Source organism: Saccopteryx bilineata, chromosome 1 (assembly GCF_036850765.1).
Source record: "Saccopteryx bilineata isolate mSacBil1 chromosome 1, mSacBil1_pri_phased_curated, whole genome shotgun sequence".
NCBI lineage: Eukaryota > Metazoa > Chordata > Mammalia > Chiroptera > Emballonuridae > Saccopteryx > Saccopteryx bilineata.
This window is the reverse complement of record NC_089490.1, coordinates 20,775,021-20,795,197: the sequence shown is the minus strand read 5'-3', so window position 1 is coordinate 20,795,197 and position 20,177 is coordinate 20,775,021. Positions and strand designations below refer to the sequence as shown.

At 51.3% G+C, this 20,177-nt stretch overlaps 1 protein-coding gene across 1 annotated transcript in view; it reads right to left on the bottom strand.

Annotated features, from left to right (window-relative positions):
* TTBK1 (tau tubulin kinase 1) overlaps positions 1-13,991 on the bottom strand; it is a 41,235-nt gene extending 27,244 nt beyond the window's left edge. Inside the window, exons 1-10 of the mRNA XM_066250883.1 lie at positions 13,913-13,991; positions 10,634-10,795; positions 5,513-5,660; positions 5,129-5,202; positions 4,814-4,954; positions 3,749-3,853; positions 3,275-3,340; positions 2,723-2,815; positions 2,514-2,639; positions 1,052-1,206 (exon numbers count right to left, since the gene is read on the bottom strand). Coding sequence (XP_066106980.1) covers positions 1,052-1,206; positions 2,514-2,639; positions 2,723-2,815; positions 3,275-3,340; positions 3,749-3,853; positions 4,814-4,954; positions 5,129-5,202; positions 5,513-5,660; positions 10,634-10,741 — 1,016 coding nt within the window. The 5' untranslated portion in view covers positions 10,742-10,795; positions 13,913-13,991. The remainder of the gene's footprint in view (positions 1-1,051; positions 1,207-2,513; positions 2,640-2,722; positions 2,816-3,274; positions 3,341-3,748; positions 3,854-4,813; positions 4,955-5,128; positions 5,203-5,512; positions 5,661-10,633; positions 10,796-13,912) is intronic.
* Between the last annotated feature and the right edge of the window lie 6,186 nt (positions 13,992-20,177).

The following is a 20,177-nucleotide window of genomic DNA, read 5'->3' as shown; positions in this document are numbered from 1 at the left end:
CTCTAAGAGATCCCTCCGCTGTCCAGGGCCTGCCGATTTCCACTGTGGTTCACTGGTTGGCTTCCCTTAGACCAGGGGTGGGTCTAAAGGGAAGACTCACTTGGGAGTGGCCTCAGCAATGTCTCTACAGAACAGGGCACTGTGATGTGCTGACAAGTCCTGTGGAGTCTCCTCCCACGTGTGTCTCTGGAACCCCTGCCCACGTCTCTCCTGCTTCGCTCCTGAGGTTGGGCTGACAGCCCCTTCTCACGCTGGCCACCTTTGTGTTTGTGCTTGTCACGTGGTTCTGAAATGCTGACCCATCAACTATAAATACCCTAGATTCGATTGAAAGCACTTGGGCCCTGGCCAGTCGGCTCAGCCAGTTAAGAGCATCATCCTGAAACAAGAAGGTTGCGGGTTTGATCCTGGTCGGGGCACACACGGGAAGCAGCCAGAAATGCACGACTAAGAGGAACAATAGATGCTTCCCTTCCCGCTCTGCTCTCTCTCCCTTCTTCTCTCTGTCACTAAAAATCAATAAAAATTAAGCCCTGGCCGGACAGCATGGTTGATTGGAGCATCCTTGAGCACGGAAGTTGCTGGTTCAATTCCCTGGTCAGGGCACACAGAGGAGCAGCTCCATGCTCCTGTCTCTCTCTCTCTCTCTCAGAAAATAAATAAACAAACAGGGGGAAAAAAAGAAAAAGTACTTGGAGGGCAGGAGCTGCAAGTTCTTTCTGTTTCCACAGAGTCTAGTGGCGGCGCTCAAGACTTGCTCGCTAAATGAGTGCACGTGAACAGGAAGTCAACTGTGGGGCTCAGGCAACTTCACTCAGGGCTTCCCGATGCCCACTGAGGTCAACAGCTCCAAGTGAGGACCCCACTGCGTGCCCATGCTGAGGGTGCAGATGTGGCAGAACTTCCTAGGATTTAAGAACCTCACTGTTCAGCACCAAGATGAGGAGGGACAGCCAGGTAGGAAAAGGACAAGAGCTGGCTTCTCGGGTGACAGGTCCAGGCAGAGGTCCTATGGTCCCCCACCCCAGCCATCGCCCCTCCGGAGACTCACCCAAACATGGCTGCCGTCTGCCGGGTGTTCTGCTGGGGCGGCGTAGAAGTGCTCGTGGACAGGAGGGCGTCGGTGCCCGCCTTCTCCCAGTCAAAGGCCTCGTTCTCGGCGATGCCCCGTTCCTTCATGCTGTTCTCAAACACCGACATGATCAGCTGCAGGGGCGGGGGCGGTGGGAGGACAGAGAGGTGACCCCATGGCTAGCCAGGAGGAGGGGACCGTTGCTGGGGTTGCAGGGGGAAGAGAGGGCCTTCCAGGACAGGGGTGGACCAAGAGGAGGCAATGGAAGGAGAAGGGTATATTGATTTTAAATGAAAACATGCACACAATATGCAAATAAGCATGCAAATTATCATCTCGGTTTAAGCTCCACTGGCTGGACATAAGCCCCCTGAGATCTGTCCCCTGAAATGTCCTCAGACTCCTTTGCCATTTCCATCATCTCAACAGAAGCAACAGCAGCTGAAAGTACTGGTAGTTCCCCAAACCCACCACCGGGGGTCGCGGGTGTGCACAGGCAGCTTGCTCCGCCTGCAATGCCTCTCCCACTCATCCTCTCTGAAGCTTTCCCTGATTTCCCCACCACACAGCTCCCTTGCTTGGGCACAGTGCATGAGCTCAAACTGTTCACACACCTACGTGCCAACTCTGTATCTCTAGCAGCCGGCACAGGGCCCAGCACAGGGTGTGGTCTAGGGGACCCCACAAGACTGACCTAAGAATAAGGAGGCGTGGCCTCCTACTGCCCAAGGAAGGCTCCTGGGCCTGCAACCAGGGCTCTGTGTTCAGGAGGTGGGGGGCAGTGGTAGACCCTCTGAAGCTCCCAGACCATTCCAACCTGACTTCACTCTCTCCAGAATGCAGGGCAGGTTCTCTCTGCTGGCAGGGCCCACTCCATTGAGCACCCACTGTGTGCCCAACACGGTACTCCCCACCGGGCTCACAGCAGGTCGTGGGTGGGCAGAACACTACTGACATTTCCCCACTCTCGGGTGAGGGTCAGTGGCTCCCACAGGGCTGCGGGGATGGTGCCTCGGAGTCAGAAGATGTGCCTGAGCCCAGCAGCCCTGCTCTAGTCTACCAGCCTCAGTTTCCTTGTGTAGGACACGGGATGATCATCCCACTTGGACTCCTGCAGAGTTTTGGTGTAAAGCACTTGCAGGCACTTGACTTAATTAATTAAGTGCTAAAAATAATAACATAAGGAGCACCCAATAATCACTAAAGGCTTGTTTTGAAACTTAGATGAATTAAAGCATGAAAAGCACTGAAAACAGGGTAAACTCTCGATAAATCTTAGCTGTGCCTACTATTTATAAGAGCACAAAACAGTTTCATGCATCTGGAAGACCAGGAGGAGAAGATGGTCAGGGCAGGGGCGCAGGGCCCCGCAGGAGGTGCTGCTGGAGATGTTCGCCCACACAGAGGTATCCGGGGACGCAGGCTGGTGGCTGGCTCCCACCTGGTAATCAGGCTTGGTGAAGTAGTCGAGGCTAGCAATGTGGTCCAGGAAAAGGTGGAACTCAGAGGGCATGTGCTTCAGCAGCATCCGGTGCTCGTACTTCTCCTTGATCATCCCTACCTGCTCCTGGAGGCAAGACACACAGCGCGATGGAGCCCTGGCTGCCCCAGCCTCCCTCACTGCCTCAGACCCCGCTGCGCAGGGCTCACCTTGTCCTTGATCTTCCTCCAGGGCAGCTGGCCCACTGCAAACTCCACCAACATGTAGAAGAGGGACCACAGGTCATCGTGGCGGCCCATCTCCTGGGGGTGGGGGTGTAGAGGTCACCCACAGCTCTCAGGTCCTTCCTTCCCTGGGAACAGGGGGCTGACCCTTCACTGAGGTACATCATTCAAGGGGGCCTGGCACCCAGGCTTCTATGGGCAGAGCTGGTTCTCCCTAGAGCCAGGCTCCCTCCCCAACCTGCCAGTATATATAGAATCCCAATCATAACTTCTGTGTGATTTCTCAGCCCACAGAGATTTGTGTTGAGAACAGAGAGGAGGGGAGCCCCTGAAAACACGGAAGAAGGGGAAGTCAAGTACAGAGCCTTCTTCCCATTGGGGTCGCTGGAGTAACAGCTCCCAGCCCCTGCCCCATACTTCTCCCCCACCTCCAGAGCTGCCCCCTCTCCCCTCTCCCCTCTCCCTCGGCAGCAAACGCCACCCTTGACCTGTGCCTTTGCTGCCCTTACATCCCTCAGTCCTGGCGCTGCCACTCACCCGGTTCTTGTGGGCATTGACCGAGGCATATCGAACAGTCCCTCGAAAGCCGGCCACATTCCGAGGCTGCAGAGGAGAGAACCCCACCAGGAGCCTCAGCTGCTGTGCCTGACCTTGGCCACATCTCAACCCTGCTTACCAAGCTGACCTCCGCCTACTCTTACTCTGACCGGCTTCCCATAGCACCCCCCACCCCCGCCACGTTGGCCTGGTCGGGAACAAACCTGACACCAATCCTAGTCCTAAACCCGCCTCCTGTCCCTGTGGCTGTCCCTGACCAGAGTGGACAGACAGATGACAGTGTGGGTGTGGCCTCCATCCAGGGCCCAGGCTCAGGGAGACAGGGACGGGCCAGGTGCACACACAGAGTTGGGTGCTGCTGAGACAAAACACAGCTGGGCCTGTCTGGGCAGCTGCAGGAAAACCTGGTGAAGGGTCCGGGAGGCCAGGGGTCCTGTGCACAGCGGTACTCACGGGCCGGACGTCCCCCGTGGTGTTGGTGTACTGCCGGGCCAGCCCGAAGTCCAGCATGTAGCACTTCCTGTAGGTGGATGGCAACCTGCCCATGGCAAAGTTTGACTGCAGGGAGACAGCAGCTGTGAGCCGTGGGCTCCAACCCTTCCCGGCTCACCTCAAGGACCCTCAGCCCACACGCACTCACATAAGACTGAAACGTGAGCATGTGCAGGTGGTCAGAGCACCTCATCCAAGGGGCAAGTGGGATTGTCCTCATTTTAGAGATGAGGAAACTGAAGGTCAAAAGGCTTAGGGGGCTACTCCAAGATCACAAATCAACCAATGGCCCAGCTGACAGTTGAAACTAGTTCTGTCTGGCTCTAAATCAGCGGTTCTCAACCTGTGGGTCCCGACACCAGCAGGGGTCGAACGACCTAAACACAGGGGTCGCCTAAAGCCATCGGAAAATACATATTTATTATACAATACATTTTTAAATAAAATATGTATTTCCAATGGCTTTAGGCGACCCCTGTGTTTTGGTAGTTCGACCCCCACCGGGGTCGCGACCCACAGGTTGAGAACCGCTGCTCTAAATCCTTGGGACTTCCTAGCAGGGCAGTAAGCCTTAGTCTAACTAAGGCAACAGGACACCTACATTGTTCTTGCTGTGCAACTGTGGGCCATTCAACCAACCTTTCTGGGCCCCAGTTTTCACCCCTTAAGATTGGCAGTTTTTGTCCAGCACCAAAATTCAAGATGTCACAAAAATAGCTACACAGAATTCCTAGGAAGCCCCAGTCCCTGGTCCCTTTTCCTCTATGCCCCATCCTTCCCCAACCCGTTCACCTGTCTAGGTTCAAGAACTATTCAGGTCAGGGGTGAGGGAGAGAGAAAGAGAAGTACAGGAGGGCGTGGGCGTGGCCCAGGGTGGACAGGGCTCTGTGCTCCTGCAAGGCGGGGGAGAGGTGGAGATGGGGCTTGGGAGGGAGAAGAAGCTGTTCTGGAGAAGAAACCGGGGACCTAGAGAGGGAGAGGAGCTGTGGTGGGGGGTGCTGGGGGGTGCAGTGGGGCAGCCCTCACCGGCTTGATGTCGCGGTGCAGGAAGCCCACGGAGTGGATGGCTTCAATGGACTCCAGGATCTGCTTGCCCAGCCGCAGCGTGGTGCTCAGCGTGAAGGTTCCCCGCGGCTGGCTGCGACGCAGGTCGGCCAGGTTCCGGCCCTGCGGGTGGAGGTGAGGGTAACAGCTCAGCGGCCATCCCCGCCCCCGCCACTGTGACACTCTGCCCAGCCTCACCCACGCCACCGGCCACGGTCTCCCTTCTCAGCTCCCCGCCGCAGGGGCTGCAGCCCACGTTCAGGGTGAGACTGGGGGGAGGACGGACCACAGACTCACCTGGAGCTGCATCACCACGTAGTTAAACTTCTCGTTCCGCCCACAGCCGATAAAGCGGCACACGTGGTCTTTCCCTGAGGGACACAGACAGGGGTCGTCCAACTCCACCTCCTTCTCCCTCACTTCCAACCCTGAGGTGGGCTCCTCGTAGCCTCTGGATTCCTGGTCCCCTGCCATCCCCGGCCCCTTGACCGCTTTGTATTACCACCCTGCCCTTGGGCTCATCCTCATTCTTAGACTCTGGTCCCTTCGCACCTTGTCCATCACCACCCCTCTTGGCTCCTTCCCTCCACCACACTCCACCTCCTCCCCAGCTTCCTGTCCCATCACTTCTCCCAGGCCCTGGCTCCATCACCTTCACCCCCTCTGGCCCTAGGCCCACACCTTGCAGCTTTTTGAGCACAGCCACCTCCATCTTGAGGACCTGCTTGGGCTGCTGAGCTGACTCCACCTTGAGGGCCACATTCTCCCGGGTCAGCAAGTCCATGGCCTCGTAGATCTCACCAAAGCCCCCGCCCCCAATCTTTTTTAGCTGCAGAGACAGGTGGGATGGGGGTAGGGGAAATGGGGAACACAGGAATCAGACTGAGCAGCTCCTCATCCCGCCCATTGCTGGGTCGTAGCCTTCACTGATAGGCGCAGGGGCCATCCTTGAAGGGGCGGACCCCATGCCTCCCTTCCTTGCCCCACCCACCAGGGCCCCGCCTCCTTTCCTAGTGCCTGAGACAGCTCAGCTCATGGGTGGACAATCCCCCCCCACACACACACACACACACACACGGCCAGATGTCAGAGTGGGCAGCAGGACAGGGTCTGAGACATGTGACATCGTATAGACATGGAGACAAGTTTATGTGGGATTCTGAAGAGATAATGGGCTGTCGTGAATCTTTTCTTCTCTAGGACAGTAAGTCTTACGCTCTCCCCAATCCACTGCGGAGACTGAGCCACCTCCAGAGAGAAAACCAATTTCCAGAACCTCCCAGCTTTAGAGTGCATCTCCCAGGAAGAGGTTGGCATAATCCCAAAAGCTGTCGCCAGAGTATTGGGGAGGGGTGTTTGATGGAGGAGACTCAGGCAAGGGTGCTCACTGCCCATGCCTGCTACTGAAGCTCACATCGCTCCCTAGGCCCCTGCTCAGGTGCCCAAGACCACGGTGAGCCTCCTCTTCGGGGCAGGGGACACGCAGGAGCATGTGGGCATGGAGGCTTGGAGAGAATCTGCTTATGGCCGGGGGCAGTGCCGTGGAGATCTAACCCTCCAGGCCCTCCTCCTCCACATCCCAGGGCAGGTAGTGAGAAAGGACAGAGCACAGTGATGGAGGAGGAATCAGCAAGGGGAGAAGAGCGAAGCCGAGTTATGGGAGGAGTGAAAGTCATGTCAAGTCCGAGGTCCAGGGTTCTTGGAGAGTGAAGGCGCTGCTGGCAATGATGGGGGGAAACTGGAGAAGGTGTTGAGTTCTAAGTTGTAATTCCTTTGGGTTCAGAAAGATGTACAGTCACTTTTTGCCTTTTCAGGAAGCCTGCCCCTCATGGGTGGCCTGCCCTCCGGAGCCCTCGCTTGCAATCTTATTGACTTGTAACTAGTCAGCCACAGCTGGACTTGCTAATGAGTGAATGGAGGTGGCTATGATCTGCCATCCTGTACCTGTCCTGAACCACCTGTGTCTCAGAGCCCTCCCCTTAGCAGTTATCAGGACTTGGATACCCAGTAAACATTTAATGGTGGTTGAAATATGGGAAGGAAGGGAGGAAGGGGGCAGGGCAGAGCTCAGCCCTGGGACTACCCAGCAGGTGACAACTGAAACCACTCTAGAAAGAGAAGGATGAAAGGAAGATTTAGAAGAGCAGTGGAAGGCTGGATGGGCTCTTGATCACTCTGGTGCCCAGGAGGGAGACACGGAAAGAGGAGAGGCAGAGCAGTGAGAAACCACAGTCCCTCTCTCCTTGAGACAAAAGTTGAAGGTCAGACTTCTAGAAGAACTTCAGAACCAGGAGGGGATAGACACAGACAGGGGAAGCAAGGGCCTGTCTTCCTCTAGGGAACCTTAACCTCGGGGAGATTTTAGTATTTTCCGGATTCCTTTGTGGTTTGCTGTGTGTGCACACGGAGGAAAGGGCAGGGGGAGGAGAAAAATCACCGCATCTCGGAGGATCTGTGCTCCTGGCTCACAGACATCTTATCTGCAAAGGCACCCAACAACACAGGTGAGGCAAGTCACAGGAGTCGCCATTTTGCACAGAAGTAAAACTAAGGCACAGAGATCAAAGTACCTGGCCCCAGAACACACTCAGCCAGTAAATAACAAAGCCGGTGTCATTTAAAACCAGGAAATCTGATACGAAACCCACACTCTGAACAAGATGTCACAGGAACAGTTGATCGCACTGGAATTAAAAGTGTCAGAGCTGAGATTCAAGCTAAGATCTACTAGGCTCCAAAATCCTTGCTAGAGATGGTAAGGAGGGGTCAGGGAAATCAAGACATTTCCAACACCTACTCCCCAATTTCCCAGGGTGCCCAAGGGTATTTCTCTACCACCTTCATTTCCAAACAGAGCCTGTTTTTCCTTCTTTAGGCCCTTTGTTACCCTCATCCATCCTTTACAGAACTCCCTAGGGTGGGGAGCCTGGCATCTGCCCCCACCCACTCACCCAATACCCCTCCTCCCCAGGCCCTCATCCATGAGCCACAGCAAGCAAAGTGACTAGGCCCATAATATTTTTAGGAGGCAATGAAAATGTTTGAATTTTTTTTAATCAAAAGGAGAAGCACTACTCTGACCAGACGGTGGCGCAGTGAACAGACCATCGGACTAGGACTCGGAGGACCCAGGTTCAAAATCCTGAGGTCGCCAGCTTGAGCGCGGGCTCATCTGGTTTGAGCAAGGCTCACCAGCTTGAGCCCAAGGTCATTGGTTCGAGCAAGGAGTCACTTGGTCTGCTGTAGCCCCCAGGTCACGGCACATATGAGAAAGCAGTCAATGAACAACTAAGGTGCCGCAACGAAGAGTTGATGCTTCTCATCTTCTCCCTTCCTGTCGGTCCCTATCTGTCCCTCTCTCTGTCTCTCTCAGTCTCTGTCACACAAAAAAAGAGAAGCCCTAGCTGCATAGTTCGGTGGGTTAGAGCATCACCCTAAGTCACAAGGTTGTGGGTTTGATTCCCAGTCAGGGCACCTGCAGATCAGTGTTTCTCTTTCTCTCTTTCTCTACGCCTTCCTCTCTCTAAAGTCAATAATTTTTAAATTAAAAATAATAAATAAAATCAAAAGGAGAAAAAAATGAACTTTTAGATCAAAAAGAAAATTTTAATATATAACATTAATTTATTCCTCTTTATCCAAATGTAGTCATAAAACCCAGTACTAACAGGAATGTTCTCTCAAACTGCCTTCACCAGACTCTGATCCCTGCCCTGCCGAAGGACCTCCCTGAAGTGGAGGAGAAATGCGACATAATAGAACCAGCATTCACAGAGGAAAAAGGAAGCCTGGCTTCTTGGCCCAGCTCTGGATAACCCAGGGTTTCTTAAATTTACTGAGGATCCACTTTTCCTCCTCCTCTGTAAAAGGAGAGTTGGACTAGAATTGGTCACAAAGACTCCATCAGCTCTATCTATGGTTCTGATTCTTGGATGGGCTGATTCTCGGGAAGTCAGCCAGGCAGACCTGGGTCTACCTACCAGTTACCGTAACTTGGCAAGTTAACTAATCTCTGTGCCTCTGTTTCTACACCTGTGAAATGGGGCTAACAGTATCTACATTTTTTCTACAGCATCTGGCAATAGTAAATGCTCAGAACAAACAAATGCTAAGTTCTGTTACAATTATTATTACTATTATTGTTTGCTATTCTGATTCTGAGAAGCCTGCATCAAGAAGAAAATGTTATTATTTTTAAATACCCACCTAGTGCCACTGACCCTCATTTTCTCCTGGCTACAGCCCACCTCTGGGCAACTTGTTTTTGGTCCTGAGCTTCGCCTCGTGCCTCTGTCCCATCCCTCACGGGAAGATGGCTGAGGGGAGGCACCTGGCACCCCACCATCTCTAGCGCTCCAAGGGCCAGGGAGGACGTGAGCAGCGAGGTAAGCTGGCAAAGACTGTGCGCATGCCCCCTTTCCTCACTCCCTCATGTCATTTCTCTTCCCACTCATCCTCCACTTCCTCCCTCAAAAAGCACCATGGGATTCTAATCCAAGCTCATGATCACCATCTTCTTCTCACCTCTTCAGTGCAAATATCCTTCTTCCTCCAATCTACCAGCACAAGAAGCTCTGGTAGCACTCTTCACTTTGCCCGACCTTCATTCCTTTGATTACTGTCCTGGTTCCTCCTCTCCTAGTCTCTGTCTTGTTACTCTCCTTCTCAGGAAATCCCCCTCAGGGACACAGACAGCCCTGCCCTCAGTTCTCCAGCTCCTCCACTGCCCCCGCCCTTCGCCCTTCGCAAGACATCTCTGACAAAGCTGCCACCTTCGCCCCAATCCCTGGACCTTAAAGGGACCTGTCCAACAGGGTGGCTGTTGCCATGGAAACCGACCTGCATCCAGGCCCCACTCTCCTCTCAAACCCAATCCCTGGTAGGCTGAACCTCTTCCTCCAACACACACACACACACACACACACACACACACACAGGCTCAGTATAGACCTGATCAATGCTGTTCCCCTTCTCTTCCTCCTGGCTCCCCACCCAGGTGCAGACCCACAGCTCACACACCATCACCCCACAATCCACCACATTAGCCTGCCCCCACAATGGTAAGAGGCACGCAGAAAGCTCTTATGTGACAAAAAGGGGGACAGGACAGGGACTGATTTACAGTAGGTCCTGATTCCCAGACACTCACTGCCTTTCCCCCAATCTTCAAGCGTCCTCCTCCCACCCAAACCCAAACCCTCCAGAAGGCTCGGACTATAATTCCCAGCAGGCCGAGCAGCCTAAAGTCCTGGGCTAGAGGAGCAAGGCACGCTGGGAGATGGAGTCTCGGCGTGTTGCACCTGCCGCAGGAACTAGTGAAGGAGGAGGGTGGATGGAGAAGATGGAGTGCGGATGCAGTGGGAGCAGCCTGCAGAGCCTCCTTCCCTGAATCTCTTTCCTTCCTCTGCGGAAGCGGAGGGACACATGCTCACTCACTGCCCTTCTCCAAGGTCCGGCAAAGAAAGAGCTCCCTCCCCCATCCTCGATCCTCCCCCAGCTGAGCTCTGCAGCTCCTGCTCCGACATCCAACCAGGAGTTGTTCCAGGCTGGGACCGACCAACGTGACCTAGCCGGGAAAGGGATGAGAGAGAGGGCGGGGCTGGAGAGAGGGCACTCTGAGAAAGCGATTGTCCAAAAGTGTAGGCAAAAATAATGACCTGCAAACAGTATGCAAATGAGCTGAGGGGCACCTCCCTCTTAGGGTAAGTGCACTTAAGGCACCTGTTTTCACAGGTTTCCAGATCCCTTACCCCGCCCCTCCCCTCCGGCCCCTTTCTCTGCACCGCCGGGTCACTCACTCACCACCTTCCAGCGATCCTTGACCACGTAGTTGGCCGGCAGGATGTCGGCCTGCTCCCCTCCCCCACTCATGTTGGTTTCGTCCTTAAGAGCAGCTGCTAGGCACTGCATCCGCCAGCCGGAGGGAGGGGTGTCCGCAGGGCCTGCCCTGGGGGGGCCATCTACCTGGGGGAGTGGAAAGGGGCTGTGAGTGCGTTGAGCCACAAACCAAGGACCTCTATTCTAGCAGGCATCCTTCCCGGCCCCACTGGACAGATGCTTCAGGGCTTACTGGGGGAAGTACCGTAAGCGCCCTGGGGGAGGTCAAAGGAGAAGACAGTACTCTCCACAGGAAGGGAGATTCAAACTACAAACTGGAGATGTGAAAACTAGCAACACACACTGATGAAAAAATTGGAGGAAAATGATGAGCAAGCAGGCTGTAGAGAAAGCTTTTCCCATAGAGACATATGCTAGCTAATGTGGGGGAGACTTACTACCCAAGGAGCACACCAACTGGAACCCATGCTTATACTGGGGAGGCCTAAGCCAGGAAGGACCAGTCCGAGTAACTCGATCTGTGGCCCCTCGCACCCACACCTTCCTTGTGCTACAAAGTGCCAGGGAGCTGTGCATCTGAGGCTTACTGAAAGGGGAGAACTGCTGACAAAGAAGTGACCCCTGGAGACACACCCCAGAGTGACAGAGACCTACCAGCCAACCGTGGGAGATGTGATACTCAGAGAATGAGGAGATACCCGACAGCCCCTCAAGGATGGTCCTGAGTGAGGATTCAGTGGCTGAGAGGCACACACCATTCATTCTCATGGGAAGCCTAAACCACTGCCACAGCCCTGGGCTTGACAAGCAAGGGTGAGAATGATGATGTGAACATAAGGCAGTGGACTCAAGACACGGATATTAGGGGGACAGTAGCTAAAGTGGCCACTCAGAAGGAGAGAAGCAGGTCAAATGGGGAGGAATTGGGGACTGATGGGAAGCGGAAGAGGCCTAATGAGGAGTGACAGGGAGCAGCAGGTCTGGGGTGGCATGGGGTGCGAGAGCCTCTGACCACACCTTCCTGGGTCTGCTCAGAAACCAACAAGAAAGAACACAGCTCTGGTTGCGTTAGGATAGGTAGAAGCTGGATAGCGGGGAGAGTGTCCCAACTGTGAGGGTTGGGAGCCAGCCAGTGTCACCCAGAGAAATGCACATGTGTGTTTGTATATATATCCCTCTATGTGAGTGTCTATATATGTCTTTGTGTGTCTTTTGTTTTATTAAACATATTGGGGTGGCATTAGTTAATAAGATCATATAGGTTCCAAGTGTACAATTCTATGATACATTATCTGTATATTGCATTGTGTGCCCATAATCCAAAGTCAAATCATTTTCCATCACCATATATTTGGCCCCCTTTCACCTTTACTAACCCCACTAGAGTGTCTCTCTGTATCTGTGTGTGTGTGTGTGTGTGTGTGTGTGTGTCTTTATGGCTATGTCTGTACATCTGTGTCTCTGTGTGCTTATGTGTGTTTTTGTGTCTCAGTGTGTGATATGTATGTTCAGGCACAGGGTCAGAAGAGATAACTTTTTGAAATCTCTGCCAACCCAGTACAGGAATGGAACCAAGATCTTTCCTTCTTTTCTTTCCCTTTTTTGTTAAATAAGCACACTGCCCTGCCCTCACAATGACCCTGGAGAGTCACAGATGGAAGGAAGTCACTCAAGCTAGGATTGTGGGGGGTAGGGGTGGCGTAAAGAAGAGGAAGTGTCTAAGATATCTATGGATGGGATGGGAACTCCATAAACCTGTCTCTCCTTGGTCTGGAATAATTCCCCAGCGCTCCTGTGTCTGGCCATCCTGATATAGCAACGGTGAATAGCATGGAATGGTGAATGCATGCAAACAACCTTCAACAGGTCGTGGTGTGCCATGAGGGACATGTGGAAAAGGGATCTTCATGGGGAAGGGCACTGTCACTCTTTTTCTGACTTGCTTCAAATGACTCGGCTAACTGTTCCCTCCAATCCACACGACTTCAGAGTATCAGAGCTGCGGGGATATCAAATAAGCCTCTGCCCGCCTTTTGCCAAGTGGCATACAGGGCAGGAGTTTGCAGGGCTGTGAGGGCATTGGTAGGGTGAAGGGAGAGGTAGGGATGACGAGGTTCTGGAATACACATGGAGGAGACAGGTTAGGAGAAATAAAAGAAGCCATTGAACGAGCAGAGAGGGAGGCTTCAGGAGTTGAACAGGGTGACCTCTGGTGGGCCTTCCAGCCCTGTGACGGTGGATTCTATATGAGAAAAATTTAGGTCCGGCTCCCATTTCATAGATGGGCAAGCCTAGGAGGAACAGGTGAGGTGGGGAAAGGAAGAGTGGAGGCAGGAGGATAAATGAGGGTCCCCTGCCTCTCCCTATTCACCATCCTTCCCAACTCTCTGCCTCAGAGGACCACACTCAACTCAAGACTCGGGTTGGATGACGGGAACACAAGTAATCTGGCTGTCCCTTTACTGCCCCCTCAGGGCCCGCTGGGTGTGTGGAGGCTGGGTGTGTAGGGAGAGAGGCTGTGGAGGAGGTTTTTATGAACATATGTCTGAGAGTGCATGTCTGAGAGTGTGGGCCTAACGATGAGAGAGAGAGCGCTAAGTGGTTGGGAGCTCCTCGTGGTATGTGAAGGCAGGTACTGGTGTGTACCTGTGCAAAGTGCGAGTCACTATGTGTGGGAATCTGGGAGCCCAGGTAAGGAGAGGTAAAGGGGAGACCAGCGACGGGTAATGGAAACGTGTGAAAAGATGTGTGGGAGGGGGCAGAGGGGAATGAAAGGGACCAGGGGTGACAGGATCGGCAGAGGGCGTTGGGTCAGGTGAGAGATCATGATGGCCAGTGAGGAAGCCACAGGACCAGGGCAGGAGTTTCCAGGCACAGTTGAAGGGGTGAGGAAGTTGGTCAAACAGCTAGTGGAAGCAATGGAGGGGCTGAGGACAAGGGAGGAAGATTATGGAGACAGCTGGAAACGACTTGTCAGGGATGACAGGGACAGAGGTGAGAAGTGAGGAACAAAACCCCTGGAGGGCAGGCAGGAAAGGGTGGGTATGTGTGCTGGGGGCAGGGAGCTGGTCCAGGCCTCCGCTGCAGCCCAGGCAGTGTAGGCCAGCGTCCCGGCTCGGGCGGGGACGGCAGCAGGGAGGGGGCGCTGGCGAAGGCTGCGCGGGGAGGTGAGCCCGGCCCGAGGCCCGACGAGACCGAAGAGGAGCCCCCGCCCGGCCCCCGCCCGGCCCCGCCCCGCCTCACCTGCTCTGTGCCCGCTGCGGCTGCGGCTGCGGCGGCGGCGGCGGCGGAGGCAGCGGCTCGGGGCGGCGCATCCCCCGGGGCCCGGGCGGGGCGGGGGCGGGGGCGGCTCAGTGCGGCGCGGGGCGGCCCGCTCCCTCCCGCGGCGGCGGCGGCGGCGGCGGCGGCCTCCCGACCGGGACCATCCCGGCCCGGCCCGGCCCCGATCCTCCTCGGCGAAGGCGGCGGCCGCAGCAGAGCGGGGAGCTGCCCACAATGCACTGCGCCGCCAGCATCAGCACCAGCCCTGACATCACCGCCCCACCGCCCCGGCTCTTACATCACCGCCCTTTCTCTGACATCACATTCTACCCTGCTCCTCTCCCACTCCTGCAGCTCAAAGACTCGCTCGCGCGCGCGTGGTCCTCTCTAACGTTTAGGATTTCCTCACTGGTCTCAATCATTCTCTCGATCCCTATTCCCCAACAGAGCCCCATCACTCCTTACCTGTCCCCCATAAACCTCACCTATCTCCATCACTCTATCTTCTCCACTCCCAGTATGTTCTTATTACTCCTCGCTTGTCCTTATCAGCCTCGACTGATTCCCCCACTCCAGCCTCTATATAGTCATATTATTTTCCTCTAAATTCATTTTCCCTCACCTGCCATACATTCCCACTCCCATTTCTTCTAACACCATTCCTCACCTATAACTCTCACCTCAACACATATACACCTTACCTCCTGGCTCTACCTGTGTTTTTTCTTTCTTCGGTCCTTTCTCCCATCTGTTGACAAACTATGCCATTGACAATCACTGCTTACCAAATAAGATGCACACTCTTTACAGCGTCATTAAAAATTCCTCCCAACATGGGCTCACAGAGGCTTTAACTACCCTCTGACAGGTTGGATTACTCAACATTCGCTGAACATACTTTGCACTTTGTCTCTCTCGGACCTTTCCTTCCATCCTGATGCCTTCGATAAAAGCATACTGAGCACCTTCAACAACAACAATAATAGCAACAAATATTTATTCCTGTCAGTCACTATTCTAACTTGACACATATTCCTCATTTAATTCTCATAACAACCCTATGAGTAGCAGTACTAATGTGGTACCCGTTTTATAGATGAAGAAACTAAGATACAGAGATTTGAGTAATTTGCCTTAGGTTACACAGCTAGCAAGTGTTATAGCTGGGATTCAAACCCTGGCTCCTGAGTCCATGCTCCTAACCACTCTGCTGGGAGGAAGTGTCGTTGAGTCTGCAAAAACAGTCAGAAGAGGCATCTCAGAAAAGGTGCACCTAACTGTTATTTGAAGGATTAGAAGGAGTTTTCCGACAGACTTGTGTGGCCAGTGCAGAGGGTGGGAGAGACTTCCGGGCTCGGAGGACAGCCTGAGGCGAGCTGCGGTAGGCAGGTGCAAGGTCACGAGGGGCCGTGCTCAGAAGGTTGGATCTTCTCCACCTCCTTTTTGAAAGCATTGGACAGTGTGGCGACCATCCAGATGCCCTTTCACAATCTAGATCGTCATTCCCCAGGCTGACTCCCTCTCTGGAAATTTCTCTTGGCCTAGAGAGATGCCTTGTTCAAGATCATGTGCACTTCCTGGGGCATCCCATATCTAATCAGTGATCAACTTGTGAGTACAAAGGTTTTGCCCCCTTCCTCCAACTTGGGACAGGTCTGAAGGGACATTCATTTTCAAAGTTCCTGATAGGGTCAACTGGCTTCTATTGAGACTTCATCAAAGCTCAATTTCCCCAAGGCTGTATCCACAGATGTTGGTCCTCAGAGCACTTCTCAATATGCCTGATGCATGATCATCTCTGTCTCAGGGTCAGTACCTAGGGCAATGAGACCCTTAGACAGGGAATCACGGGAGATTCTAAGCAGAAATAAGACACAGCCTGATCTGAGTATTGGGTTAGAATTCTGGGTTGACAGTTTTTCCAGTACTTTAAAAATGTTGCTCTAGCCTGACCAGGTGGTGGCACAGTGGACAGAGCATCTATCTGGGACTCAGAACACCCAGATTTGAAACTCTAAGGTGGCTGGCTTGAGCACGGGCTCATCCAGCTTGAGTGCAGGCTTTCCAGCTTGAACGTGCAGTCACCAGCTTGAGCATGAGATCATAGATGTGACCCTATGGTCACTGGCTTAGCAAGGGGTCACTGGCTCAGCTTGAACCCCCCAGTCAAGGCACATATGAGAAGCAATCAATGAACAACTAAAAAGTGCTGCAACTACAAGTTGATGCTTCTCATCTCTCTCCTTTTTTGTTTCTCTCTTGTGCATGATTTAAAAAAATAATGCTCTACTATCCTCTTAAGCTTGCATTGTTTCTTATGAAAACTCCGCAATTATCCTTATCTTTGTTTCTCTTTAATATAATGTGTCTTTTTCTCTTCTGACTACTTTTCAGATTTTCTCTTATTTTTCAATTAAAAATTTTTTTTTCAATCTTTTTTTCTTTCCAAGCGAGAGGAGGGAAGATAGAGAAACAGACTTCCACTGGGATCCACTCGGCAACCCCACCTGGGATCAATGCTCTGCCCATCTGGGACTGTGCTTGCAACCGAGCTATTTTTAGCACATGAAGCAGGAGCTCCAAGGAGCCATCTTCAGCACCTGGGACCAACACACTGGAATCAATCTAGCCATGGCTGCAGGAGGGAAAGAGAGAGAAGGGGGAGGGGTGGAGAAGCACGTGGTCGCTTCTCCTATGTGCCCTGACCAGGAATCAAACCTAGGACATCCACACGCCAGCAGCCCTACTACTGAGCCAAATGGCCAGGGCCTAAATCTTTTTTTTTTTTTTTTAGAAAGAGAGAGGCACCTGGCCTGTGGTGGCGCAGTGGATCGGGCTGAGGTCCTGGTTTGAGGCCCTGCAATGCTGAGGTCGCCGGTTTGAGGCCCTGGGCTTGCCTGGTCAGGGCACGAGTGGGAGTTGACACTTCCTGTTCCTCTCCTCTCTCTCTCTCTCTCTCTCTCTCTCCTCTAAAATGAATAAATAAATAAATAAATAATTTTTAAAAATTATTTAAAAAAAAAAGAAAAAGAGACAGGAACACCTATCTGCTTCTAAATGTGCCCTGACCAAGAAATCGAACCAGCAACCTCTGCACTCTAGAACGACACTCCCAAGCTACATGGCTAGAACTTTATTTTTATTTATTTTTATTTATTTATTTATTTTTAGCGAGAGACTGAGAGAAAGGGAGAGAGAGGGGAGGAGGAAGAGAAGCATTCATTTGTTGTTTCACTCAGTGGTACATTCTTTGGTTGCTTCCCAATGTGTGCCCTGACTGGGGATCAAATCCACAACCTTGCTTTTTCAGGATGACACTCTTAATCAACTGAGCTAACTGGCCAGGGCGTTTAAATCTTTTTAAATTGACTATGAGAGAGAAAAAAACATTGATTTGTTTCCACTTACTTATGCATTCACTGGTTGGTTCTTGTGTGTGCCCTGACCGGGGATCAAACCCGCAGCCTTAGCGTATCAGGATGATGCTCTAACCAACTGAGCTACCGGGCCAGGGATCAGATTTTATCTCTGGTTTTAAACTATTTCATTATGGCGTGCCTTGGTGTAGTTTTATTCATGTTTCTTGTGTTTAAATTTTATTGAGCTTCTTGTATCTATGGATTTACAGTTTCATCAAGTTTGAAATTTTTTTCAGCCATTATTTTCTCAAATATTTATTCTGCCCTCTGTTTTCCTTTGGGGACTTAATTACCCTGTATATTAGGCTGATTGAAGTTGTCCCATTTATGCTTTGTTCATTTTCCCCCATCTTTTTACTCACTGTGTTTCATTTTGGATAGTTTCTACTGATATATGTTCAAGTTTATTAATCTTTTTTTTTTTTTTGTAGTAGCTAATCTGGTAATAATCCCACCCACTGCATTTTTCATGGTAGCTTACATCTCTGGAAGTTCAATCTGGGTCTTTTAAAATATTCCATGTTCAATTTTTCTTCTAACTTCTTAAACATATTGAGTAGTTATAACAACTCTTTTGGTGTACTTGTCTACTAATTTTATTATCTGAGTAATTTCTGGATTAGTTTCAATTTTTCTTCTCACTATGGGTCATATGGTTCTGCTCCTTTCCATACTATTTTATTGGATGCCAACTATTGTAAATTTTACCTTGTTGAATCCTAAATATTTTTCTATTTCAGTACATATTCTTGAACTCTTTTCTGGGAAGCAATTTATTTACTTAGAAAAAGTCTGATCTTTCCAAAGCTTACTTTTTAATTCTTTTTTAGGTGGGACCTGAGCAGCCTCCAATCTAAGGTTAATTTTCCCCCACCACTGATGCAAACCCCTTTGCCATAGTTTACCCAATGCCCCATGAGTTATGAGATTCTTCACGTCAGCTGGAAGGAACGCTCACAATTCCCATCCTCGAGTGAGCTCCAAGGACTGTTTGCTTTGCTCACTATAGATGGTTCTTTCCCCACTTCAGAGCGTGTCCTCACACCTGTGTGCTGTTCAGTCCTCAGCTGACTGCCGCAGGAAACCCTCGGAAGATTCCAGAGCTCTCTCTCCTCTCCTGTGCTCTATCCTGCAAACCAGCTGCCTTGGCCTCCCTGGACTCCCCACTCTGCCTCCTCAGCTCAAGAAGACAGCTCAGCCTGGGTTCCTCCGGCCTGCAACCTGGAAACCCTGCAGGCATCACATGGGGGCAAACACAGAGTTCACCTGGCTGGCTTTCAGTTGTTCCGGGATTACTGTCGTCTAATGGCCAACGTTCAAACGTCATTGTTTCATATATTCTGCCCAGTTTTGAGGTCATTAAACATGGGACGGACAGTATACAGCAAAGAACACCATCAACAAAATAAAAAGGGAACCAATGGAATGGAAGAAAATATTTGCAAATCATATATCTGGTAAGGAATTAATATCTAATATTTATAAAAAGCTCATAGAATACAATAGAAAAAACCCCTGATTTTATAATGAGCAGAGGATCTGAAAATGACCAACAGGTACATGAAAGGTATCCAATGTCATTATCATCAGGGAAACGCAAATCAAAGCCGCAATAAAATACCACCTCCCACCTGTTAGAATGGCTACTATCAAAAACAGAAAAAAATACATGTCAGTGAGTATGTGGAGAAAAGCAAACCCTTGTACACTGTTGGTGGGATTGTAATTTGGGGCAGACACTATGGGAAACAGTATTAAGGTCCTTAGAAAACTAAAACAGAACTACCCTACAACCCAGCAATTCCACATCTGGGCATTTATCCAAAGAAAATGAAGTCACTATCTTGAAAAGCTATCTGCACCCCCATGCCTATTGCAGCATTATTTACAACAGCCAAGACATGAGAATAACCCCAGTGTTAACTGATGGATGAACGGATAAAGAAAATGTAGTATATTATTCAGTCAATAAAAGAAGAAAATTCTGCCAGTTGAGACAACATGGATGGACCTTGAAGGCATTATGCTAAGTGAATTAAATCAGATACAGAAAGACAATACCGTATCATATTACTTATATGTGGAATCTTAAAACAAAACAAAAAAAACCAGATACAGGTTGGTAGTTGCCAGAATCAGGGGTTGGGGGATGGGGTGAATGAAATGGGTGAAGGCTGTCAGAAGGTACAAACTTCCAGTTATAAGATGAGTAAATCCTGGGCATATAATGTTCAGTGTGGTGACTATAGTTAATAATCCTGTGTTGTATATTTAAAAGTTGCTAAGAGAGAAAATCTTAAAGATTCTCTTTTATTTCTTTATTTTTTAGTGAGAGAGACAAGGAGAAGGACAGATAAAGACAGAGAGACAGGAAGGGAGAGAAATGAGAGGCATCAATTCTTTGTTGCGGCACCTTAGTTGTTCCTTGATTGCTTTCACATGTGTGCCTTGACCGGGGGTCTCCAGCCCAGCCAATAACCCCTTGCTCAAGCCAGCAACCTTGGGGCTCAAGCCAGCGACCTTGGGCTTCAAGCCAGCGACCTTGGGCTTCAAGCCAGCAACCTTTGGGCTCAAGCCAGTGACCCCGTGCTCAGGCTGGTGAGCCACGTTCAAGCCAATGACCTTGGGGTTTGGAACCTGGGTCCTCTTCATCCCAGGCCTACGTTCTTATCCACTGCGGCACCACCTGGTCAGGCTTAAACGTTTCCATCACAAGAAAAAAACATATAACTACATGTGGTAATGGATGTTAACTAGACTTTTTGTGGCAATCATTCTGCAATATATACAAATATCCAATTATTATGTTGTATAGCTAAAACTAATAC